Below are 27173 nucleotides of genomic sequence, written 5' to 3'. Positions count from 1 at the left end.
GTACAACCTCATAGTCTTCGAATTGCTGTAAATACCATACATAGCTGCCAAAAACGAGTGTAATTATTTTTGCAACTAGAGCAAATGTCTCTAAGTAATCCATACCATAAGTTTGAGCATAGCCTTTTGACATTAACTGTAACGATCCGTTACTTAAATAATACTACTATAATAGTTGCGGAAAAATTTAAAAATTTCTTATCATATAATTTATTATAAGCAGAACTCTTTAAATAAAATAATGTTGACCACGCATTTTTAAAAAATAAAGTTAATAATAAAAACTCCAACATTTGAATACCATAATCATAAAAATCTCAAGTTAATAACGTCTAATTCAATTTGTAAAAGTCTAACATAACATAAAAAGTTTCAACGAGCTTGCCACCAATACTAATGCATAAGAATCAGAGTAAATAGTTTTAAAAACTTGCATAAGTAAAATATCGTAATCTACAAAGTCCTCAGGTTTGCACTGCCACTGGTCCGAGCCTGCTCACTGGTCACCACCTCCCGTCTCCTCATCTACATCATCTGCATGGATCAAGTCTAGTGAGTCTGAAGACTCAATAAGCATAAACCGTGAATAACAAGTAATACGTAATAAAAATTCATGCAATTTAAATATAGCTCGTACATAGCATAATATGAGCATAAATATGTATAACGCGACTTTCTTGCATAAACATTTCATAAAATCATATTTTCATGTTCGTCATACATAATCGTAATCGTAAATCATTTTGCGTAGAGTTCTGTTCAATGCAAGTGGCCCAAAACATAAATTGTTTGATCAAACTAACCACAGTACTGGGGCGGCAGGGATCACCACAACCCTTGGACTTGATGTCCACTCCCTAACTTAACATGATTCCCCGAAGAGGTTGGAGAGGTCCCCGGACACGGTTCTTCGCTTCCAAACCCATAAACATAATTGATCACAAGACAAATCCTGAAACGACTGCCTTTTTTATTTCTTATAAGTACTAGAATTTTTTTTTTTAAAAAACACTCATAATTTCGGCCATATACATATACTACATTAAAATATTTTTATAATATTTTACCCATTAAAATAAAACATCAACCACTAATATTTAAAAATCCAAAGGAATCCGTCAAAACATGAAATCGTCAAATGTTTTACCCAACCTAAAAAACAATAAATTTGAAGAGTATAGCCCCTACTAAACCTCTCAAAAATATCTCAAAAGCATAAATAAAAATAGTCTTAAAATCTTTAACGTAAATCATGAAGCATATATCATAAATGCTGAAGAGTAAAAGCGCTGGTCCTCGGGTTGTGTGCACCTTTAGTCCAGCTAAATTAAGCATCAAGACCTCCCTCAACCTCACCTGCATCCATCACACCTAGTGAGTCTAAAGACTCAACACACCATAATCTTGATAACAAGTATATGTATAAAATCACATGCAACAGTGAAAATACTTTTACGTAAAAATAACATTTTCATGACATGCAAACATAAACCTTAATCTTTTTTTTTTCCTCAACATGACATAACATAAAACCTTTTATCATGATCATAAACATTTTTCCTTTTCCTTTGTAGAATTCAGATCGTTAATTGTGACTTTCCTCAATCCTCAAAAGTCGATGGATCCATCTACATGAAACCACAGTACTGGGCGGCGGTGACATCAGCGACATAAGATCGTCAACTGAGCTTTGGCCTATCCTCAATCATATCCTCATATCCTCAATAGTCGATGGATCCATCTACATGAAACCACAGTACTGGGCGGCGGGGACATCAGCGACATAAGATCGTCAACTGAGCCTTGGCCTATCCTCAATCATATCTTCATATCCTCAATAGTCACAATTACTTCACTTTCATCAATGTTTCATATTTTCATCACTTTATAAAATCATGCACAAATATCATTTTCTTTTGAAACCAAGCATGCAACATATATTTTAAATGTCAACCTTAAATCATAAAAATCCATGGACATTTAAAAATCATAATTTATTCATGTAACATTTCATAGACATTTGAAATAATCATAATAGCGTAAAAACAGCATTCAGGGCACTGCCATGACCTTTACAAATTTTTAGGTGTAAAAAGACCGTTTTACCCCTGGACGTGATATTTTACGTTTTTGGCTTTTTCTTGATTTCATTGACTCTAACATGTCCCAAATAATTATTTAAGTTTACATGAATTTTCCCATATTTTTATTTGGCTTGAATCAATGACTTTAAAATTAATTTTTAAATAATCGTTTTGACGGTGTTTAATCCCGAAAAATCCCAAACTTTAGAATCAAATTCCTAAATTAAAACTTAGACTTTTTATATTATTATTTTAGCCCTTATGAACCATGGCTCGACCCCCGTGAGCCATATTTCAAATATTTTTGCTTTGAAAACCCTCAAATGACCTACAAAAGTCCCACCCGAGCCATGTCTCGATTTTGTCGAGCCACCCTCGAGCCATACCTTCCCAAATCCTGACCAACCCCTTAGTGCACCCTACTGGACCCTTGGAACCAGCTAGGAACCAGCCCCAAACCAAAAACGTGAGCCCCCTACCAAGCCCATGCAGCGGCCGAGAGTTCTAATATGTATGGACTCTTTGTTGGTGAACTTAGGAACCTAGCCGACGTTCCAGCACCCGAACCACCCTCTAGTACACCTACCTAGGACCCTAAGGACTTGCCTTAGCCCAGCCCCTGAGCCCTGGACCGAGCCCTTCCTTCCCTGCAAGCTGCGCGACCCCTGCGCAAACCTTCACCAGGTTCTCGGGTAAGCAAGGACTCCTCCCAGCCCTGTAGCCCGAGTCCTAGCTTGGCTAGGACTCTACCCCTGACTCAACCAGACCCCAGCCGAGCCCTAGCCCCAAGCCATGACCCAGCCAGGCGCTCCACCCCACAAGCCGAACCAATCATGAACGCATGACAGGGAACTTTCGTACCAGCTTGCTTCCTTAGTTTTACAGCGCGTGTGGTGTGTCTTAAGCCCCTTTAAATCATGGAAAAACACCACTCAATCAAACCTAACATCATGGCAGCCCCTTAACCACAATAAAACATGAATTTAAATCATAGAATCGTGATTTTTCCCCTTGTGCATGCCATACTCCGAAAATATTAATATGAACACATGCTTTTCATACAAACGTAATTAAAAATAATACTACGATGTGATAGACGAGAAAAGGAGATGCATGGCGTACCTTTGCGTTTTAAACGCACGAATAAACGTTGACGACGAAGAACGGGGGACGAGGAGACGATGGCCTTGATGCTTTCCTTTGAAAATCCGACAATTCTTCTTCAAAATAGTTGTGTGTGTATCGTGTAAGGGGGGTGGGGAGAGTTTCAGAAAGTGGGGCGAGAGTTTGAGTTGTAAAGTGTAGGGTTTACATATATTTATACACTAATTAAATCACCAATTAAGGCTTAGGCCTGTTAAGCAAAGTTTGGGCCCATTAGTGCTTGTTTAGGATTTAATTAAAATATAAAAAAGTTTTGGTTACATAAGTGTGTGAATTTAATAGCCGGGCTTAGGCCTATTAAGCAAAGTTTGGGCCCATTAGTGCTTGTTTAGGATTTAATTAAAATATAAAAAAGTTTTGGTTACATAAGTGTGAATTTAATAGTCGGGTTGCTTAAAAGTTCGGATTTTTGATGAAAAACCAACACCGATAAAAATTACGTCCCGGCGTATAAATTCACTTAAAAACTCCTTATTTTCAACAATATGGAAAAAAACATCACTCACATTTTAAATAGTAAAAATCAATTATTAATAAAAGCATTTTTACGTTTTTCAGCCCTCGGTTTCCGTTCCTCGATCGCAACTTGGATAATCCTTAAAAATACAGTTTTATGCATGATGATAATAAAACCCTATTTAACATATAACCATGTATGTCACATAATCAACTAAGCAATTAAAATCAATTAATGAGCCATTTTCATATTTTCTAGAGTTGCATGCAGTCGGATTACGTCGTCTTAATTTTGGACCTTACCAATCCCATACCTCAAAAATAATTATTTTACACGTCATATGTACTTACGAACATTATGGATCTCGTTGGATCGTTCACGAACATGCTACCTCAACATCCTCAATGAATAACTAAAACAACCCCTAAAGATGCATTCGGATACGTACGACTCCCAAATTAAATAGAACCATTTAGGACGTACCAATCGACTCGAGACTCGACCCACACATGAACTACATCCCAACCTACTGTCCCAAGGCTCTAAACTAGCCCCAAACCATGACCGAACCCTTTAAACCATGTATAACCATCCATAGAACACAAGCTGCCCAAGGAATGAAACTAAGACATGTACCCATTCCCTACGACTCCATACCGATTCCAACTTGAACCAAGCCCTAGACTCGACCCTTAGACATCACTTAAGACCCTGGTTCGACCTTTTCCAGCCGACGACCCATGCACCAGCCCTTAACCACCCAAGCCGTGAGCCTCCATGCGCGACACCCTCACATGCGCGCGGCCAAAGAATCGACTCCAGCCCTCTTGCTGTCCAACCAGACCCTAAGCGATTAAGACCAGGCTTACCCCAGGACCCTAAGACCCCACCTAGATCCTAGTCACGAGCCCTTGTTCAGCCATTCAACGAACCGCATGCCTGAAGCCGCGATCACCCCGTGCATTCCCATCGACTTCCCGCTGTACCAGCAACCTTTCGACCCATCACGGACAACCTAATAACATCTTAAGGCACCCGCACCCCATAACACAACCATACACAGAAGCATGCCTTCGGATCGGTGCGAAGCCTGCGATCAAGAAACTCGAGAAAACGTGGAAGTTCATACATATTATGTATCGAAAACGATATCGGTAACGTTCTATCATTCATATAATCAAACCATTTCAAAATACAGTATATAACATGATCGATGTGTCAAAGAAGGGTTTAGACATGCTTTTGCGTTTTAAACGCACGAATATTCGAATACCGACGTGGGGGAATACGGAGGCCGAACGGAGAATGGTTTGCTGCTTTTTCTTGCTTCAAAAGTGACGAAAATATTCAAGGAAAATAGGGTGGATGTTTCGGCTATGGTGGCTGCTAGGAGAAGCCGTGAAAAACCCCAAACCCTAGGTGGAATCCCACGTTTTGCATGTGTGTGCGGCTAGTTTGTGTGAGTGTGTGTGGTGTGAGATGAGAGTAGAATTTAGGGATAGTCCTCCTGTATAATACTAAGAAAAACATTTACTAGTTATTTTAGATTAATTCCCAAAAATTTTAATGCCATGAATAATAATTAAGTCCCACAATTTTTGAAACATGGTCATTTAAGAAATCCTTAAAATCCTAAATTCCATTAATAAATTAAATACTAATCGATTTAATTAATTAAGACATAAAATAATTATTAAAAATATTGTATCTCAAGTGAAAAGATTTAAATCCCCTACTTTAAAAATTTGCTAATTAGAATGCTTAACGTTCTTTTATTTTACTCGATAAATTAAATTTGACCCTTAAATGCTAAAATTCATAAATCCCTTAAAATACATAATTTCTCGATTTAAACTAAAAATATAACATTAAATTTTAGCACCTCCATCGTCTCCGGTCTCCTTTCCCGATCCGACATCGAATATTCGCCTGAAAACTAAAGCTCGAGAAAATATTTTAAATTGCATAAAAATAAACATATACATTTAAAATAATTTAAACACATAGCATGCATTGACCGACGATTTCGGTTGGGAATAAATCTAGCAAGCGGGCTAGGTCAAGTTATAGTAAATGGATGATGAGTCCAAGTATCGATCCCACAGAGACTAATATTTAATTATTAGAATTTATATCACTTAACTTAAGCTAGACAAAATAAATAAAAAGATGATACGTGGATTATTAATCTAAAATATTAAATAAAATAATTTCAATTAAAAACGAGGGATTCAAATTCAAATAAATAACTAAGACACACAACGGTACCAAACTTTACTATATTGACACGTGTTAAAATTCAATTAATTATTTAATTCTTGACAATTACGGTGAAATTCCCAAATTTATTTATTAAACGATTCCTCGAGTTAAAAAACCTATTTAAATCTAACAGTCCAATTATTTCTAATTGAATTTAATTAGATCTAAATGCATTAAATCTTCGTGGAATTTCAGTTTTCACCTAAAACCGCACACTGAAACCGAATACTATTTCTAGTCAGTTTAACCATGTGTTGATGACGTCTTTGTTGCTATATTTAATCAATCATCTTCCGATTCGTTATTAATCAACAGACGTGTAAATAATTGATCAGGCTATTAACAAGAAATATTAAACTAACATCAATCAATAATTAAAATCAAGAAAAATAATATATTGAAAATAAACCAAATATCAAACAAAATATTGTTTGACCCTATCGTGGTGTTAGCCTAAAGAAAATTATTCCATGAATTCAAAATAGAAGTGAAAAGTCATATTTAAGTTCATAGAAGAAAACAAAATTAAGAATGGGTGAAAGGAATTCTCAGTGATTTGTGGTGTGTGATGAGGAATTCCTCCAGCTTTTGCCTCTGTCTTCCTCCCTATTTCTTTTCTCTTCTTCCTCCCTGGTTCTCTTCTTTTCTCTCACTGTTACGGATCTCCTCCCTTCTGTTCACTTCCGTTCTCTTTCCTTTCTTCTCTCCCCTTCTCTGTACTTCTTCTTTGCCTCCTTCTCTTCCTCCTTTTTCCCTTCTCCGCTGTTCACTTCCGCGCTGATTTTTTTTCTCTGTTTGCGCCTCTCTTTCACGTCTCTGCTTATTCTCCTTTTTATCTTTAATCAATGGGCCTCCTTCTTTCTTTCCTTCTAAGCCCATGTCAAGTAAAGAAAGTATAGATAAGATATTTATCAAGATTTCAATATCATCAAGGAATAAAAATATTTTATTTCCCTTCTTTTGATATTTTGTTTCCTTTGAAATCTAGTAAATTTATTTTATCTCTTAATTTAAACACTTTTTCACTTTTATTCAAATCTAAAATTATTAATTCAAATAATCACATAATTAGGGATAAAAATTCTAGATAAGGGCAAATATTATAAAATTAAATCACTAAAATATTTGCAAGATTTGGCCTTATCATGCATCACCTAGGTCATTAATTAAATAAAGTAACAATTATGCATGTGGTTTACGTGTACTGGTTTTTGGGCAGTGCTTTAATCGTGTCTTGTATCAATTTAGTGAACCATCAGACTTGTATTTAAATGTAAACACTCATTTGCTTCCAAATAATTTCATCCCTTCTATCTTCTTGACCAACTCCCAAGTTTTATTTCATTCTATTGCTTCCATCTCAATTTTCATGTCATTTTCCAATTTCTCATTTCTCAATGCTTCATTTAAGTTTCTGGGTATGGGAATAGATTGTAGATTTCTAGAAAGGCTATGGTTTTGAGACAAATTTTGTCTAGAATAATGAAGTAGATGCTTGGTGCATGTCCTAAATCCCTTTTTAAGAGCAATTGGCAATCCATAATTATTGTTTATGATGTTTGATGGTTGGTTTCTTTGGGGATATGAGATCATATGGCTTCACTAGGACTAATTGATATCTCTAGTAGTTTAACATGATTGTTAAGCATCTTGGGTGGTAATGAGTGCCTCGGGTTGTTGAACTGTAGCTCGAGCAGGTGATTGAACATCCTTAGATTGAGAGTTTTTTTTTTTTTGATAGGAAATTATATTATATTCATTAATTCGAAGCAATAATTACATATAATGAACAAGCGATTTGTATAGAAAGAAATATAACATAGAAAGAAATAGAACTGACAAAAGCTCTGCACAAATCAAGTAATCAACAACATATATAACTCCAATTTCTCATTAAGTCTGAAATCAAGAAGTTCTTAAACTCTACATGCTTCCCAATCCAGCTATATGTCTGAATCTTATTCTTGTCCCAACACTCTTCGATCACTCTTCTAAGCTGTTAAAAATGAAAAATCCGTCTATTCCGCTCCAACCATACTTTGACCAACAAATACAATGAACTATTACTGTCCAAAAAATTATATCCATTCTACCAAGATCACGTTTAATATCTGTCGCAAATAGCTCGTGCGAAGATATTGGATCACCCAAACCAAGCCCATCTCCTCCAAAGGGCCGAACCAAAGACAACTCGTGAAAGAACAATGAATATTTAGATGATCCTGTGACTCCATCTCATTCCAACACAGCACACACCAATTCAGACACAGAGCACATGCATGCCATTTCTTTTGTGGGGCCCTTAACTTCCTAATCGTTATTACAATAGAATTTGATTAGAGTTAATTAATTACAACTGAAAACGAGTAAAAATTTTCTTTACAACGAGCCGTGTGCCAACTATGTTTATAATACTAAAATAAGTATATAATAAAATCTCTTCTAAATACATCACAACATAAGATAAACTCACACATGACTGAATCAACTACATACAAACATCTCATATCCCTGGGAAATGCCCCGGTATATAGATACATACATATACGCTGGGATAGACTTCTCAACCTCAACTCAAATGTGACTCCCTCCAGAAGTACTATTTTCAGTCTCCTGATAACCTGGAGTACTTGCCATTGTCCACAGACAAAGAAGACAACAACCCTCCTTGGGGGTGAGCAAATGCTCCGTATGGAACAACAATCATAAATACAACATGTATTTACACAATGACATATGATATATAATGCATGCTTGTCGTGGAGATATCAGTTCAAATGCCCATCCACTGAGCATGTATCAGAATCAATCGAATCACTATCAAATCAATGCTCGAGCAGGCACACCGGTCTCAGCCAAGTATAAGGGAATATCCGTATGGTAGCATCGGCAAAGCACCATCATTCTTTCCTTTCTCATCTTTCCCTTATTTTCCTTACTTCGAAAAAATCTGGAAAGTACCGATCCCTCATAAAGTTCGAGTTTTCTCGTGGATTGTGGCTCTGGGAAAACTCCCCACTTGTGATTCGATTCAAAGAAGGTGGCCCCTATGTATGTTATGTCTGCATTGGTGCACTTTATGCCACAAGCAAGAAGAAAATCAGGATCACTTGTTGGTGCATTGCTCTTTCGCAAAAGATATTTGGACAAAAGTCTTGCTAGAGTTGGGTTTTCAGTGGGTACTTGCGAGGAGGGCGGCAGATATGATAATCATGGAACCGGGTGGAGCTCCAAACAGAAAATTTATGAGCTTCTTGCTCGTAGTAATACACTGTACGCTTTGGTCTATCTGGTTGGAGAGAAATAAAAGAATTTTTCAAGAGGACTCGGAGACGACAGAAGATGTCTGGGAGAAGATAAAGTTCAGGGTTGCGAGTTGGACAATTAATATTAAAGACTTTCAACATTTTTCTACGTTGCTCACACACCCAACTTGCTAAGAATGGCATTGAGGATTCTTTCATTAATAACAAGTTCATCTGGGTGTGAAAGAAATCAGAGTGCATTTGAAGGAGTAACTTTAAACTTTAATTAAAATAAATTATTAATTTTTAAAGTGTATGTTCATATAACTAAATATACTAATTATTTTTTCGGTTTTTTTTAGATTCACACAAAGAAAAGAAATAAGTTGGAAGTCAATAGATTGAACAATCTAGTATTTGTCCAATTTAATGCTTGATTGTTTAACAAGCAAAAAAGAGAGAGAAATGAACGTCGACGTCCTTCTTGAAAAATATGCTTCAAATGCACAAGGTTGGATTGTGGATGGTGGGGGAAGAAATGAAGTTGAACCAGGTTTGGGGCTCACTTGGCAAATAGTTGATGAAGCAACTGGGGCAGATGAAAATCTACAACCCCGAAGAAGCTCTAGAGTTAGAGAACTTCACGAGGATAATTTTGAGTCCGAAGAAGAAGATGATCACAATGATGAAATTGATTTTGTGTCAGGTGAAGAATAAGTTTTTGAAAATTTCGGTGTAGAAGAGGTGGAGTAAATTTGTGATATTCAATTAGCAGTGTAATCATTAATTAAAGCTTTCTACATTTAAATGTGAAGTTTAGAAGAAATCTGAATTCTTTCTTATTTTATTGAGATGACACATTAGACTATGCAGGGAATATTTTGAAGTTTAAACGTATTTTAAATTTGATGTTATTGTGTTGAAGTTCTAATATGTGATTTATTTATGTTGTGATTTATTAGTCCTCGCCCAATGTCCGACTAGCCCTAGCGAATTTTAGAACCTTGGTTTGGCCACCGCACTGCCTTATTAGCTTGAAATGGAAAATTTGAATGCGACTCTTGACTGCCTTATCAAGCACACTCCCAACCAAATCCCAAGGAATACTGACCGTCTCCTTAGTAATAATAAGTGCTACAAACCAGTCCTTGTCCTTACAAATATTAGTGATCTCCTTAGCTTCAGTATTCACAGCAGGCGGCTTCCTCGAAGCATGATTAGCATTCTGAAATGAATGAGTAACTCGCTCTCGACCTTCACGATGATGTACCATATTTTCTTTCTTCCACGCCAAAATTTGGACACATTATTTGCCTAACACTTCCACCCCCACATAGCATTTCCACTCAGCAATATGATGCATTGCTTGGTACTTAACTGAATAAATTTAGTTACCTCCAAAAAGCTTCCTCTTTTGTTGACAAACCTTCGAATAGAAAGCACTGCATCTTTGTGTGGAATAAACATTTTTCTTTAGCTCTATCTTCCCTCAAATTCTCCCCCTGAAGATAGGAATGTCGGAGATAAGATTCTGATTCAAAGCTTTGGAGGAGATGAATTTGGTACGGGTAGTCCCGAGATCATTGCCCTAGCTTTTTGTGGCAGATCTTGGACCCGAGCTGGGTAAGAGGAGTAGAACTTTTTGGACAGTAATAGTACAATGTATTTGCTGGTCAGTGTGGTTGGAGTGGAATAGGCGGATTTTTGAAGGTTTAGAAGACTCGGCAGAAGATGTTTGGGAAAAGATTAAGATTCGTGCATCCAGCTGAATAGGGAAGCATGTAGTTTTCTAGCACTTCTCGATTTCTGATCTAGTAAGAAGTCGGAGTTTTATTTGTGTTTGAGTTGACAAGCATTTTTCTTGTCTTTTTTCCTGTTGTGCGGATCTCTAGTCCATCCTGTCTATGAACTGCTATTTAATGAATATATTATAGTTTCCTATAAAAAAAAAAGAAAAAAAAACATCAGCAGAGGTTAAAAAAAATTTAGTTGGGTGTGACCCATTTTGAGTGGGAGAATAGCCTACAAAAACACATCTGAGCACTCGGGGGTCAAGTTTTCCTATATTATGTTAATGGATATGAACAAAGGCAACACTCCCAAAATCCTAGTAATAAGATTGCTTGAAGCAGTGAAATGGGGAAAGAATTTAGTGCGATTCCAGTGGACTTTTGAACACGAGGAATTTTGTCGGAAGTCTATTTATGCGCAGCGTCGCCCTACTAATATTTTGGGACATTTTTACGAAACAAGGTAGCTCATGTTATACCATGTGAAGAATAGAGAGAAACATATGTTTCTTATTGATTAAAAACAATACTTATGGCCAATGGCTTACAACCCATATGTCACTAAGGTCCCAAGTTTGGGACGGAGTTTTGAGTTCGAGACTCAATCATAACAAACTCACTCTCCCATGTTTTTTTTAAAATAATACACATCGATTTTTATTCATTTATTACACCACATAATAAGGACAAAATCCTGATCAATTATATTTGGAAATGTGCAGTCGATCACTATCACTGTAAATATGGGATTACCGGCTATCTAATTCTGTAAAATGAGTGAAGATACTTTCAAATTATATCTTGACAACATAATTTGCTGAAGAATTTCTCTGAATGATGCCAGATAATCTCTCGATTTTTGGACAATTATTTGAAACAAACCCCCACTTCAGAAATTAATTTCTCAACCTTCTTCCACATAAATCACAAAACCTATACCCATATCTACATTTGTAGGCCTGTTTGTGTGCTCGTGATAAGACGATTATAAGTCTACAGCGCTAATCTGAGAAAATTCAGTGACGGCATGTAATATTGTGTCGAAATTTATGCATACATTTCTTATCACTATCATAATATTATTCTGGACATTTATGAGCCTCCATGGTGCTTAAAACAATGATTCTTTGGAAACAACTAGGTCCTGGGTTGATTTCGGTTTCCTCAGTATCAACACATTTCATAGTATCAAAAAATTTAATTATGACAACAATAATTTAATGTCAACCATCTGTGAATTACATACCCGAAAATCCAACTCCAAAATAATAATAAATATTTCCAAAGATCCATTTGCCATAATTGTAATGTTAATTAACATTTTTGTAACAAATCTGAAGTAGAAGGATTTTTTACCTCATCAAAGTGGACAAATTTTCTAAATAATCATTTCAAAAGCCTCAAATTTTTATATCAACATGTAGATTGTAAGATGATGATTACAAATAAATAATTTATTCAAACAATGGGCAAGAGGTTGGAGTTGCAAGTTAAAAGAGATAGCCTAAGGATTTCATACCTAAGCTCTTTGCTCTCCCCTGTGACAAATAAATAGCTTGTTTTTCTTTTTAATTTTGGGAAAGTTAATGCTGCCTATGTAGCTCGTAAACTGGTCTCGTATCTCATCATTGGACCCAGGATCTTGGTGGGAAGTTGCGAGTCATTTCCAGGAATAACGAGCCAACCAATTTAGCCATAATCTTGTTCATTAGTTTCCCCTATTTCTATTTTCATTCATGTTGAAGATGTAATTTCTTTTATCTTAACTTCACGAGGTTGTATACTGTGCTTTTCCTTTGTCTGGGCTGGTTGCTTTCTCCAGTGACAAGTCTAGTTTTTTCATTTCTCTAGGTGCCTAACACATTTGAGTTTGCTGATTGGATTAGTCGAACGAAGCAAAAGCAAATTCGTGTTACTGGGTCAGTAATCTCAACTTGAAAGAAACCTCAACATACAGTTATGGTGTCACTTTCTTTGTCATTTTCTTTTAAGGAAAAATGTACTAGTTTAAGGGTGGAATTTTTTCTCTTTGGTTCTGCCTTGTTTTCTTTAACAGGACCACTAAAAGACCAGTCCCTCTGGAGCACTGTCTTTTCTATTCTGGAGAGTTTTTTAATATTTGTGAAAATGAGAAGATCATCCCTCAGGGGTTAAAAGCTGCCAAGGATCTGTACAAAAAGAAAAATTCCGCCACAGTTAAAAGTGGTGCAGGGTCTGGGTCTTTACCTGCCAATGAAAGGGCCAGGAATCAGAAACGTGAAAGTTCTTTTAATGCGAAACAGGCCAAACATTCTGGATCTCAGAATTTGGTGAACTCTGGGGCTGGATGGGGTTATCAAAGCAATGGTAGCAACAGTTGGGGATTTAGGAGATCAGAAGCTTCCTTATGGTTGCTGCTTATTAATAAGCTAGCAAAAAAATTCCTCTTGCCTGTATGTAAGAAAAGTTACTCCATATATATGTTGCTCATACCAGCACTGATATACATATGCATGTGATACAAACTATATTTATCAAAATTATGTGAGCAGTTACAATTTTTTTATACTTTCTTTAATTGCAATGCTTATCTTTGTCGTTGGAATCATGGCATTCGTGGACAAGGACTTTTACTGTTTATATGAAATTCAGTGCAAATACTGATGTTCAATGTTTTAACTTTTGGAGATAGTTGATTGCAAGAAAGTGTAATGCTCTTGTTGAAAATTAAGAAATTTGCTTACCTAGTTGACTTGTCAGGTGGTTATATTCTGCTTTTCAAAAAACCGATGCGATAAATCAGCGGATAACTTGACTGGGACGGACCTCACGACTGGCTCAGAGAAAAGTGAAATTCGGATCTTTTGTGACAAGGCATTCTCAAGGCTCAAAGGATCGGATAGAAATCTACCGCAGGTGTCGTATTCGAATTTTATTAATGGCTCCTTGGGGCATGCTGGAGTGTTACTATATGAATTTTCAGGTTGTCAGAGTTCAAGGCCTTCTTCGAAGAGGAATCGGTGTACACCATGCTGGACTTCTCCCAATTGTGAAAGAAGTAGTTGAAATGCTATTCTGTCGTGGTGTTATCAAGGTAAAATCAATAGAAGCAAACTTCTGGATGTAAGAGTTCTTTACTGTCCGTCAGAGTAAAAGTTAATACTTCATTTGGGTCCATGTAATAATTCAGTAAAGGGAAAGCAATTGGATAAATAGCAGTGTTGAAATTGTGATTTCGTATCACTTTATCATTCTAGCAAAATAATAATGTCTTATTGTTGAATATTCTGTTTATTAATAACTAAGATTCTCAATGTTGTCTTATTATAATATTATCAAGTTAAATTAGGAGTATATTACTTTCCCTATGGGCTAATGTTAAACATATAAATTAGGCTGTATTATTCATTCTAAATATGAGAGAGAAAATAAGTTATCTTGAATATATTCTCTCTATATTATTCTACATGGTATCAGAAGATCAGGGGAAACCTTAGCCATGATCACGTTCGGCAGTATGGCGTCTTTCAGTGAGAATCCGCCATCCTCCGCCATCGCGTCAACCATTCCGGACGCTGTGCCGGTCTCCTCCATCACATGCCATAAATTTTTTTTTTTTGATAGAAAACTATTCTTTATTATAATAAATTTTAGATTACAAAATTAGTGGATGAGTGATCCACAAAACATCTCCGTGATAAAAATAGCATTATCGCTAGCAAAAGATAAATCTCCAATCCCTAACTAGGTCCGATATAAGCATATGCTGAAACTGCGGTATGTTAAGCGTCCAACTCGCCACTCTGAATTTGATTTTTTCCCATAGTTCCTCCCATGAGTCCTCTTTTTCCCTGAAGATCCTCCTGTTACGTTCAATCCATATTAACCAAAAAATGCCATGAATCACTAACCCCCAAAAATCCGTGAGACCCTTCCCCTTTAAGAATCCCGGTTCACTGAGCATGTCTTGAGATCTGCATGGAAAAGTCCAATGGAAGCCCAAATGCTGCATAACTCTGATCCATATGTTAGTCGTAAAAGAACAATGTAGCAATATGTGATCTTGAGTTTCCCCACTTTTTTTGCATAAGCAACACCACTGAGGACTTAAGACTATGCCCGGCCTTCTCTGTATCTCATCACAAGTCTGCAACTTCCCCAAAGCCACAATCCAGGAAAACACTTTTACCTTTAGTGGTGAAGGTACTTGCCAAATTTTTGAATAGTAAGGGAAAAGAGGAAAAGTGTTAAGGTGAAAGAAAGATGAGTAAAGAGATGAGACGGAGAAGACTCCAGAAGGATCCCCCAACCAAATTCGAAAATCCATGGTGCCCACACACAATGTAACCGACTCTAAGACGCCTAAGAGGATGGTGAACTCTTCCAACTCGATGGATCTTAACCCTCTTCTAAACCTAACATCCCACTGAAAGCATGACTGACCATGATTGACATGTAAAGAGCAAAACTCGGTAATTGGCTTTTTGATACACGAAGAGAGACGGTAAAGACGCGGAAAACGCTCTTTGAAAGTCCTCTCACCAACCCACCTATCCTCCCAGAAGCTTATCAAATTTCCCCCCTTGAGTACCGTGGCAATCAACTGATGACAAGTCGTGTAAGAACGAGAGATAAACTTCCAAGGGCTCCTCAATGTCGATGTCCTGGCCAACCTTATATCCCATCCATTATCTTCTTTCCCGTAGATGCTGCCCAACACTTTTTTCCACAAGGATTCCTTTTCTACCGCGCATCTCCACCACCATTTACCTAAAAGAGCCTTATTTCGTAGTCGAATGTTACCCAATCCAAGTCCTCCCCTGTCTTTCGGCTTGCAAACTTGTTCCCAACTAACAACATGACACTGCTTTTCCCCGTCGGATCCGTCCCATAGAAAATCGCGCATCAACTTTTCCATACACTTAGCCACTCGAATTGGTACCTTGAAAAGGGACATATAGTAAGTTGGCATTGCGCTTAGCACCGCTTTAATCAATGTCAAACGACCCCCTCTTGATAGAAACGACTTCTTCCAGCTTGCCAACTTTTTCGACATCTTTGACACGACAGGTGCCAAAAATTCCATCTTGTTCGGATTCGCTCCTAACGGTGCGCCTAAGTACGTAATCGGCCATCGCTCTATCTTGCACCCAATCTTTAAAGCTAATCCCTCAGCCTCGTCAACCGAATGATTCAATCCCCAAACAACACTTTTATCGAAGTTAATCTTCATTCCAGATGTGCTGCAAAACAATTTTAACAGTTCCACTACCTCCAGCATATGACTCTCTGATTTGGTAAGAAACAAAGTGTCATCCGCGAATTGAATGTTGGAAATTTCTATTTTAACCAGTCACAACTATCTGCGATGATCTCAGTCCGTCAAAGGAAACGAGGATTATCTCTCGAGTGCCTCAAAGTGTCTAGCCACCAATGACAAGACATTTAAGGCTTGGAATGTCGAGAACAACATGATCATGTTCTGGCTCATTAAATCTATGACACCCAAGATATGTGAGAATTTTTTACTCTATAGTACGATCAAGGATATCTGGAAAGCTGTCCGTGATACGTATTCATCTCAAGAGAGTACGTCCGAATTATTTCGAGTTGAAGGTCTACTTCATGTTCTAAGTCAAGGTGAAAGACAACGTCACCACCTAGTTTAACACATTCATTCGACTTTGGCAGCAACTGGACCTATTCGAGTCTCATACTTGGACGTGTCCCATAGATGAGGCTCTCTTCCGCGACATCATGGAGAGGAAAAGCGTGTTCCTATTTCTGTTGGGCCTGCATCAATCGCTCGATGATGTGCGCGGCCATATTTTGGGCACGTAGCCGCTACCTGGCCTTCGCCCAGCTTTTTCCGTGGTGCGGCATGAGGAAAGCAAGCGCCAATTGATGCTGGGCTCTATAGGTTCAGCACCTTCTGTTGATGGTTCGGCACTTGTCTCTCATCGACCACTTTTCAATACTAGCGTAGGGCCTGCTGCCCGCCCACCACTGTCTGCTGCTCCACCTGGGAATTAACACATGTGCAATGTACGCCCATGGCGTGACAAGTGTAAGAAGCCAAATCACATCCTCGAGACTTGTTGGCACATCCACAGAAAGCCAGCAGATTGCAAGCGGGCTCGAGAACGGCAGGTTCACGCTGCTGCTATTGACGGTTTTTTCTTCCGCTCCACTGCCCTTCACTAAGGAACAATTGGAGTATGGAGATGCTGAACTCAATGTTTGGTCAGCCCTCAGGTTTTTCTCCTTTTTTTCCTTTTCTCCTCGGGTCTGGTAACATTTTCCATCAATCTGGTAATGCCAATTCCCACTTGATTACTTTCGAAACAAGAGTTATCTAATGTTTGCATTGTCGATTCGGGTGCCTCCAACCATATGACTGGGAATTTGGCTTTATTTGATTCGTATAGCACATGTCGGGATTTGCGTACTGTTTGCATAGCCAACGGGTCTTGCTCGTCAGTTGTTGGTATTGGTTCAGTGACTCTAACCCGGAATCTTTGTTTACAGTCCGTACTATTTGTAACTGATCTTTCTTGCAACTTATTATCTGTCACTCATCTCAATTCCACTGTCAAATGCACCACTAAATTTATTGTTGACTCTTGCATCCTTCAGGATCTGGCTTCAAACAAGACGATTGGCAGTGCTGATCTTCTTGTTGGTCTGTATCTCCTTTGGATGGACAATTTTCCAAGCCTAGACTGATGAGTGTTAATGGCTCATTGTTTTCTACTTCTTGCTCCATTTTTCATTCCAATAAGGGTAGTGATTTGTTATTATGACATTATCGATTAGGGCATTTGAACTCTTTGTATCTCTCAAAGCTATTTCCTTATTTTTTTAGTAATAAAACTTCTAAATTTTTACATTAATATTTGTCAACTCTCTAGACACACATGTCACTCATTCAACTCACGACCATATGAACCTTCCACCCCTTATTCCCTCATTCACATAGATATATGAGGAGCCAGAAAAATAAAAAATATGACCGGTGCATACCGACTCTCTCGGGTCTTCCTGATGAAGGAAAAACTCGATACTTCATCCCTCTTCAAAACTTTTCACGATATGATCCAAACTCAATTCTCCGCCAATGCTCAGATACTCCGTTCTGATCGCGCCCGTGACTATTTCAACTCCTTGTTGAGTGATTACCTTCCACTCACGGCATTGTGCAACAAAGCTCGTGAGTGGACACCCCTCAGCAAAATGGGGTCGTTGAACGCAAAAATCGCCACTTGCTTGAGCTGGCTTGTTAATTTTTGTTCAACTCCAATGTCCCTCAGCATTTTTGGGACGAGACTGTCTTAACTGCCACTTACCTGATTAATCGAATGCCTTCTCGAGTTCCGCAGCCCTATTGGCATCCTTTCCAAATATGCATCTTATTCATTCTCTTCCGCTCAAGGTCTTTGGTTGCTCCGCCTTTGTTCACATCCATTCCTGCAACTGCAACAAACTTGAACCCCGAACACTCAAGTGCATTTTCCTCGGCTGTTCCCCAAATCAGAAAGGCTACAAATACTATTCCCCAACCACCAAAAAGTTCTATCATTCCATGGACATTGCCTTCTTCGAAAACGATCCATTCTTCCCCATTCTCTCCATTCAGGGGGAGCATAGCAATGAATCTCCAGATTGGTATCCTGTGCTTCTCGAACTAAATGAACCCATCTTCCATCCAGAATCGAAACCTTCACCTGAACCACAATCAACACCACCGAACACTCTCAAGACGAACCCTCATCATGAACAAACTCCCGTTAGACACCACTCAAGGTCTATTCTTGGAGAAACATTGGTCAAATGGAAATGCAACAAGAACCAGTACAAGATCATCTAGCCCATGACACTTCTCCGGAATCCACGTCCACGAAAGAAAAACAAGGTACTATTGATGTCGACTATGCCCCGAACAATGATGATAGACCTATTGCATTAAGTAAAGGGAAAAAGACATGCACATAACACCCGATATGTAATTTCGTCTCATTTGGATTGTTACCTCCTACATAACGTGCTTTTGTGTCTAGCATAGATTAAATTCAGACTCCATCTATAGAGCAAGCCTTCAAAGACCCAAAATGGAAAGAAGCGTCCTTTGAAGAAATTAAAGCTCCCGAAAAGAATAAAATCTGGCAATTGGCATATTACAGAACTTTCATTAGGAAAATGAACAATGGGGTGCAAGTGGATTTTTACAGTTAGACATAAGGCAGACGACATCATTGAACAGTACAAAACACAACTAGTTGCGAAGGGGTACACTCAATCATAAGGAATTTATTTAGACGACATTTTCGCCCGTTGCCAGACTTAACACCATCGGAGTGCTACCTCAATTGACCCTTATTCCAAACTGGATGTCAAGAATCCTTTTGTAAATGGTGATCTTGAAGAAGAAGTCTACATGATATATCTTCAGGTTTTATGCCTGAAGCAATGAAGAATAAAATGTGCATGCTGAAAAAATCTTTGTATGGGCTAAAACAATCGCCTTGATCATAGTTTTGTCAGTTTACAAATATTTTGACTTACGACGGATATTTCCAGTGTCGGTCTGATCACACCTTGTTTGTTAAAAATTCTGATGGAAAGGTTACAGTTCTCATTGTTTATGTGGATGACATTGTACTTACTGGAAATCATGAGAGAGTATTGAATCGGATAAAAGGAATACTTTCAAAAGAATTTGAAATGAAGGACCTTGGACCTATTAAATATTTTCTGGGTATGGAAATGGCTTAGATCATTATGTGGGATCTCAGTTTCTCAAAGAAAATATGTTCTAGATCTGTTAAAAGAAACCTGGATTTTAGGTTGCAAACCAACCCTACTGACAAGGGAAAATATCAACACTTGGTAAACTTATATACCTTTCTCACACCCGACCAAATATTGGATTTGTCGTGAGTGTGATCAGTCAACACATGAATAGTCCAACTAAGAAACACGTGGAAGTAGGATATCACATACTGAGATATCTAAAAAGAATCTCTAGCAAGTGTCTACTCTTTAGAAAAACAATTGTCAGGAATGTCAAAATTTACATTGATGCATATTGAGCTGGTTCTCCAATTGATAGATGATCTACTTCTGGGTATTGCTATTTTGTTTAGGGAAATCTTGTGACATGGAAAAGTAAAAAATAGCCAGTTGTAGCTCGGAGGAGCAAGCAAATATCGTGCTTTGTCTAATGGAATTTATGAAGGAACGTGGATTAAAAGACTGCTCAACGAATTGAGATTGAAAGACAATCATTCAATAGAATTGATCTGTGATGACTAGGCAACCATACAAATAGCCAGGAATCCGGTGCATCAAGATAGAATCAAAAATGTTGAGATCAACAGACACAATAAGTGAAGAGATTGAGAAGAAAATAATTGATCTTCACTACGTTCCGTCTCACTTGCAGGTATCTTGACAAAATCTCTTGCTCGGCCTACCTTTGAAGAGTTGAAGTCCAAGCTGGGCATGACAAACGGATATCCACCCAGCTTAAGGGAGAGTGTTGAATATTTTGTTTATTAATCCCTAGGATTCTCAATCTTGTATTATTAGAATATTATGAAGATGAATTAGGAGTAAATTACTTTCCATATGGTAGGGCTAATGTTAAACTTATAAATTAAGGTGTATTTCATTTTGAATATCAATGAGAAAATAGGTTCTCTATGGTATATTCTCTTATCATTCTACACTTTTTATCCTTGAAATGTAATTGACTATCATGAGTTGTGGCAATGAAACAAATAAATTACATGACGACAATTGCAGAAGCCTTGCATTTCTTTTTTCATTCCATGAGAATTTTTCAGTAATATTTTCGCACCGACATCTTAGATCCATACAAAACTGAATTAAGTCAAAAGAAAAAGACAGTATGCATTAGTGAAATCTGCTAGATCAGTAGGTTTGACAGGGGTTGCTTCGTAGTCGATTATTTTCAGGTAAAACCAGGTCACTTTTATTGGTGTATTCGATTTGATGTTTTTTACTTTTCAACATTCAAACATGCATATGTGCGTGACACTTACCAAGACATACTGGCATGAATTATCCATTTTTTCTGGCCTTCCAATGTTTCTTGACCTTGTCGTTATCTGCAGGTTTTGTTTTCAACAGAGACATTTGCAATGGGAGTCAATGCCCCTGCAAGGACGGTGAGGTGTCACCTTACTTTGAATTGTGTTGCAATGAATGATGCCGAAGATGTTGTTGTATATATATGATGTTATATATATGTGGTGTTTATTTCCTACTAACTATTATGTAGTTATTATGTTTTTGTTGAAAGTTTAAGCAAAGACCTAAACTTGGTTTTGAAGCAGATCAACGATTATTTGATTGAATGACACAAAGTTTCTGCTGGTTGAAAGCATTTTAGATTTTAATTTATTGAAGGGAACATCACTATTCACTTATTTTTTTTGCTATTGAAGTTAGCAGTGGATAATTAGGGTAATAAGATCCTCCTGTATCCTTTTGGTTTTATCAGACTTTTGTGTCCTCCCCCTCCCCTAACTCTCTCGTTCTCTCTCTATTTTTGGGTGTATGGTTGTATGCTTTCTTTCTTATCTATAAATGATTAACTAATATGCATAAAGATCACAGTATTGACGTAATATATGTCAACCAAAGGAAAACTTACTCTTATACCAGCCTTGCTAGGGTCTTAAAATGTTAACCTTGGTAAGAGTGAAACAAGGTACATACTGGTAATCACCAACAGGGGTTTGGTGCATATGTTAACTAAGTAATGATCCCAGAAAAAAATAATAATGCTAACTAAATAGATTTTTTGCTTAACTGGAAGAAGAGCTCAAGCTGGAGAGGGAGAGTTTAGCTTTTTCAGCTATAAAAATTCTACTTGCCTCGAAAAGCGACTGTTTCCTGAATATTTTAATGATTTTGGACTTAATTTGATTAAGCAGTGGTTTTAAGAATAACCTTATGGCATGAGTTATGTCATGGCGTAATTATGAACTCAAACCTCGTTGACATCGAAGGAACTCTCAGCTAAGTGGAGATTGGAATTTTCTGGATAAACAACGCCATTGGATGCATTTTCTTATTCATCAAGGATCTGGTTTATGACGTACCACGCAGTACATGATGCTTCATCTCCGCTTTCTGCAAATCATACAAGAACTGTTAACTTCTTTCTGTGTCTCAAGCTATTTTTTCACCTTTCAATAATCATATGAGCAATTAATTTGGGTAGTATAATCTCGATAATTTCACAAATGAATAGTCTCAAATTTAGCAGTGCACTTTTCCGCAATGATCATGTTACCCACTTCCAACAAGTTCTATTTGAATACAAGCTCATCTATATTATCAATATGGTACCCAATGTGTAATATTCCTATGCATGGCTTTAGCTTTAAAGAAATGGAAACTTTATCATTGTTGATGCAATTGATGATATATACCTCAACTGAGACTTAAAATCCCTTGAAATATTTTAGCTGCACTCTCGATCTTACTTAAACCTGGTACTGTTGCTTCATTTCAGTTCATTTCATTTTTGCATTATATTTTTTTTCTTCCTATGTTTAATATCACTTGAAACATGAGCACGATCCCTGAGACAGTTTAAGTTATGCTGGAACATATTGATGCTTTACACTTCTTTCTGCTTTCACATCAAGTTTACGTACACTAATGTTTGACTCCCTCGGCTGGGATTTGTAATTGTTACACGTTATTTGAATAACGAAGGCCCTATGGTCTTTGAGGCCCCAGTTTTTCTCAGTTACTAGCTTAAATTTGTTGTGAAGTGTTGGCATAAATTTGAGGCCCCGTTTTTGCTCAATAAAATATATTATAAACAGATTAAAAGCTTCATTTTCGCTCAATATCCATCAATTTTATATAAGAAACAAAGGTTGAACAATAATGCATCTTTTTCTCAGTATTGTTGGCAACTCTCTCTTGTGTTTTGGCAGGTTGTTTTTGATTCTTTAAGGAAATTCGATGGCAGGGAATTTCGACAATTACTTCCCGGAGAATATACTCAGATGGCTGGTCGGGCTGGTAGGAGAGGACTTGATAAAATTGGTACAGTAGTTGTGATGTGTCGTGATGATATTCCTGAAGAGAAGGATTTGAAACATGTTTTAGTTGGGAGCGCAACTAGGCTTGAATCTCAGTTTCGATTGACATATATCATGATCTTGCATCTGCTACGTGTTGAAGAGTTGAAGGTATATTCTGCGTTGACTTACTAGAAGAAAGTTTTTTGAACGTGAGTACATGGTATATGATTTAATATGACCAGTGAAGCAGAAGCATTTTCATGAGAGAGGCAACTGGCCTAGCTCCGGAATGTACCAATATATTTGAGTTCAATAAAATTTTGTCGAGGGCTGACTTTCATTTACTGTCCAGAAAGTTAAATTACAGTTGCCAATCCACCCTCATCTTTGTGACCACCATGTTGAGAGCCTTGCTAATGTCTCCTCTAGACCCATGCATTGATGTCGCTCCACAACCTATCATGGCCACTGAAATTTACTGTGAAGAGTATTAGAAACTATTCAATCATGTTTTAGTATTGATTTTTTTTTACCTATTGGCCGTTGCTTATGTGATCTTTGGTCGTTTAATATGTGGTTGCGCTTAATGAAAATTCTTTTACTTAAGGGGATACATTTTTAGTAGAAACAGGTAGGTAAAGGAGGGTGGATAGGTAGTTGATTTAGTAAAGGTAACCATGTCAAAAAAGATCAAAATGAAAGAATTTATTCTCTGCTGCTATCTATTGTTTATGATGATAGCTTACTGTATTATTTGAGCTATACTATTTTTCACGCTTCTTCTGTGCACGTTGCGATACATCACCGCAGGTGGAAGACATGCTGAAAAGAAGTTTTGCTGAATTTCATGCTCAGAAGAATCTTCCAGAGAAACAGCAACTTCTGATGCGAAAGCTTGCTCAACCAACAAAAATAATAGAGTAAGCATGTCAATATACCTATGGGCTATGTTGCAGTTCAAATTAGAGTAAATCAATGATTTCTTCTCTATTAGCTTATCCTGTTCTGATAAAATTAGGTTTTAATTGCTGATTTCATGAGAATCAGATACATGATTCTTTGTGGTCGTTCGGACTTGAAATGTCCACTACTTGTTTTTCTTTAAACTGCACTAGAATTTTTTCTTTTTTCATACCATTTGGCCGAAATATGTAATTACATATATATATTTTTGACACTATTTAAAATAATTCCATCAACTATTATTTGAAAATCCAAAAGAACGCATTTAAAACATAAAATCGTAAACGTCAACCAACCCTAAGCTAACATTATTTCAAAAATAAACTTAACTCTAACATCCTCTTAAAAACCTCTCAGAAGCATCATAACTCATAAAATCTTTAAAGTAGCTCAAGTCTTAAACATAATTTTGCGGAAAACTAGTTTGTGTGCACCTTCAGTTCAGCTAGTTCAACCATCAAGTCTTCCATTAATATCATGCTCACCTGCATCGATCACAGCTAGTGAGTCTATTGACCCAACAAACCTTAACCATGATAGCAGGCAATACATATACATTCACAAGCAACAGTGAAAATACTTTTAATAAAATAGCTTTACATGAATGTAAGCTTTAAACATTTTCCTTTCATCATATACGTATACGTTTATCTTTTCACTGAATTCAGATCCTCAGTTCTGACTTTCGTATTAGCTGTAGGTCGATGAATCCATCTACGTATTACCACGGTACCGGGCGACGGGGATATTAGTGACACTCTCACCTGTCCACGGAGCCTTGGCCTTACATATCATCGTATCATCGAATTAGTCACAATCAATTCACCTCCTTCAACTTTTCATATTTCCATCACTTATAAAAATTCATGTACATATAAATCATTTTTCTTTTAAACCAAGTATGCAACATATCTTTTAGCATTAACGTTTCATTATAAAACTTCATAAAGATTTGAAATAAACGTTTTAACATTTAATATAGCATTCAGGGCACTGTCAGGAATCCTAACATTTTTCAGGTATAAAATGACCGTTTTGCCCCTGAAACCCTAACTTTCCCAATCTTAGACATTAAAACGACGACCCAAATCATTCCATACTTAACATATCATCGTACATACACGTATAGATATTTTTTAGTCGTAAACTTAAATTCTTCGACTAATTTCCCAATTCGTTTTTAAACTTAGACGTGCATCCCGATTTTGACTCGTATGGATTCGAAACTTAACCAAAACTTACCCAACTTGAACCAAAGCTTATTGACATCTAACTAACCCATATACGACCCAATTCCAGCCCATCCAGGACCCATAGACCAGCCTAGGAACCTTCTGAATGTTTCTGCACAAAACCCTAGCCCTGATTGGTTTGATTCCTAACTTGCCTCGACTCTAGCCCCTTAACCACCATGTACAGACCTTAGTTAACCCTCCTGGCTCCTAGGACCTAGACCGAACCCGTAACATGCTGCTGGACCAAACCTAGCACCCCTAATGCGCCCAGCCCTTCACCCGTTTCCAAAGAAGCCTCGCGCGACTCTCCTAGGCACAGCTCATGCCTAGCCCTCGAGCCAGCCACCGTGCAGCCTCCCTAGGACCATCACGCATCCCCCTAAGGTCCCCTGGTCATGCCCTATCAGAAGCTAAGAGCCGTGGCCCTCAAGGATGCCCTAGCCGAAACCCTAGCCTACCTTCAACCCATATTTTCGTTCATCTTGGTTACCCTCCTTGTCCAGCCTTCTCACATGCATGTAAGGGTCCTTAAACATGTTTGAAAACATCCCTTCCCATAGCCTTACCATAGCAGCTCCTTCATGCATCAATAGCAAGAGTTTTAAATCATGAAAACTTGAGTTTTGGGCATAACATGGCATAAAAACGAAAATAATACATGGGTTCATATTTTTTTCATGCAAACGTGCATCAAACATATAATATGGTGTGATTGATGAGAAAAAAAGATTAAGGCTTGCCTTTGCATTTATTACGCACGAAAAACGGCTTGGCGATGCGAGGAACGTCGACGGAAAGGGCCTTGCTGAATTTTTCTTAAAGTTCACGTGAATTGCTTGTCTTGGACATGTGGTGTGAGACGATTGAGAGTCTTAGTTGTTTCGAGGGTGGGGCGTGTGATTTAACAACTGAGGGTTAGGGTTTTAGGATCTTGTTTTTAATATAAAATAGCATGCAAGGTTTAGGCCCATTAACCTAGTATATTAGGCCCATTAAGCCCATTAGTTAATATTTAAAATATTTTGTCTAGAAAAGGTGGTGAAAATATCAGCCGAGTTCTCGAAAAGTTCATATCAAAACACCTCACTCATATGGTCTTCGGTCTCCGTTCCTCAATCGCGTCTCGAATAACCTTTAAAACATATTTTTATGCATTCTAACAAAAAACTTATTTTAGACATGTAATCATGCATATCATAATTAATCCATGCCATTAAAACTATTTAATTAGTCATTTTTCATTTTCCCTAGATTTGCATACAGTTGGGTTACGTTCTCGTATTTTTGGACTTTACAAGACTTTTCCATTAGTGGCATTGTTTCTGTAGTTTTACTAAAGCACAGTGGTTGATATGTGCCGCCGCCCGCTCACTGTCATTAAAACCAATTGAAATTACTTCTCCTGGGGAGCATCCATTCTCTCAACAATGACTTTTGTGTAGATTTGGTTGAAATATTGTGCACATGCCATCTTAAACCAATGAAAATATTGACAGTATTATACATAAATCTTGTCAGCACAAGGTATTGCGTTTTATGTGCTAAAAACTGTGTTATAAACTATAAAAGGCTTTTTCTCAAAAAAAAAAAAAAAAAACTATAAGGTTCAGGAGTAAAATCTTCAGTCAACATAAAAATTGCAAATTGGGCTGGATTTTACTTAATTAAATATTTAGTACTATTTTGTTTTTGGGTTATTGCATATTTGGTCATGTATGTTTGCTTCATTCCGATTTTGGTCCTCTGTGTTATCAATTTCAATTTCAGTCCTATATCTTTTGATTTTTTGCGATTTTAATATTTTTTATCGGGAATACTGATGTGACATCACACACTTCAACACTACATCAACATCGCAATGGTGCCACATAAGCGCCATGTTGAAAAAATTACTAAAATTGCCAAAAAAAACAAAGATAACGGATT

At 37.4% G+C, this 27173-nt stretch overlaps 1 protein-coding gene across 2 annotated transcripts in view; it reads left to right on the top strand.

The window, feature by feature from the left end:
* LOC142530767 (DExH-box ATP-dependent RNA helicase DExH11) overlaps nucleotides 1-27173 on the top strand; it is a 54976-nt gene that overhangs the window by 10431 nt on the left and 17372 nt on the right. For both annotated transcript variants that reach the window (XM_075636589.1, XM_075636581.1), the window contains exons 11-17: nucleotides 12854-12921; nucleotides 13059-13434; nucleotides 13742-13897; nucleotides 13965-14075; nucleotides 21118-21171; nucleotides 22960-23217; nucleotides 23860-23969. In XM_075636589.1, coding sequence (XP_075492704.1) covers nucleotides 12854-12921; nucleotides 13059-13434; nucleotides 13742-13897; nucleotides 13965-14075; nucleotides 21118-21171; nucleotides 22960-23217; nucleotides 23860-23969 — 1133 coding nt within the window. The remainder of the gene's footprint in view (nucleotides 1-12853; nucleotides 12922-13058; nucleotides 13435-13741; nucleotides 13898-13964; nucleotides 14076-21117; nucleotides 21172-22959; nucleotides 23218-23859; nucleotides 23970-27173) is intronic.

The sequence above is a fragment of the Primulina tabacum genome, chromosome 2 (genome assembly GCF_025594145.1).
Source record: "Primulina tabacum isolate GXHZ01 chromosome 2, ASM2559414v2, whole genome shotgun sequence".
Classification (NCBI taxonomy): Eukaryota; Viridiplantae; Streptophyta; class Magnoliopsida; order Lamiales; family Gesneriaceae; genus Primulina; species Primulina tabacum.
Note: the sequence above shows the minus strand (reverse complement) of the source record. Positions and strands in the feature narration are given on the sequence as shown.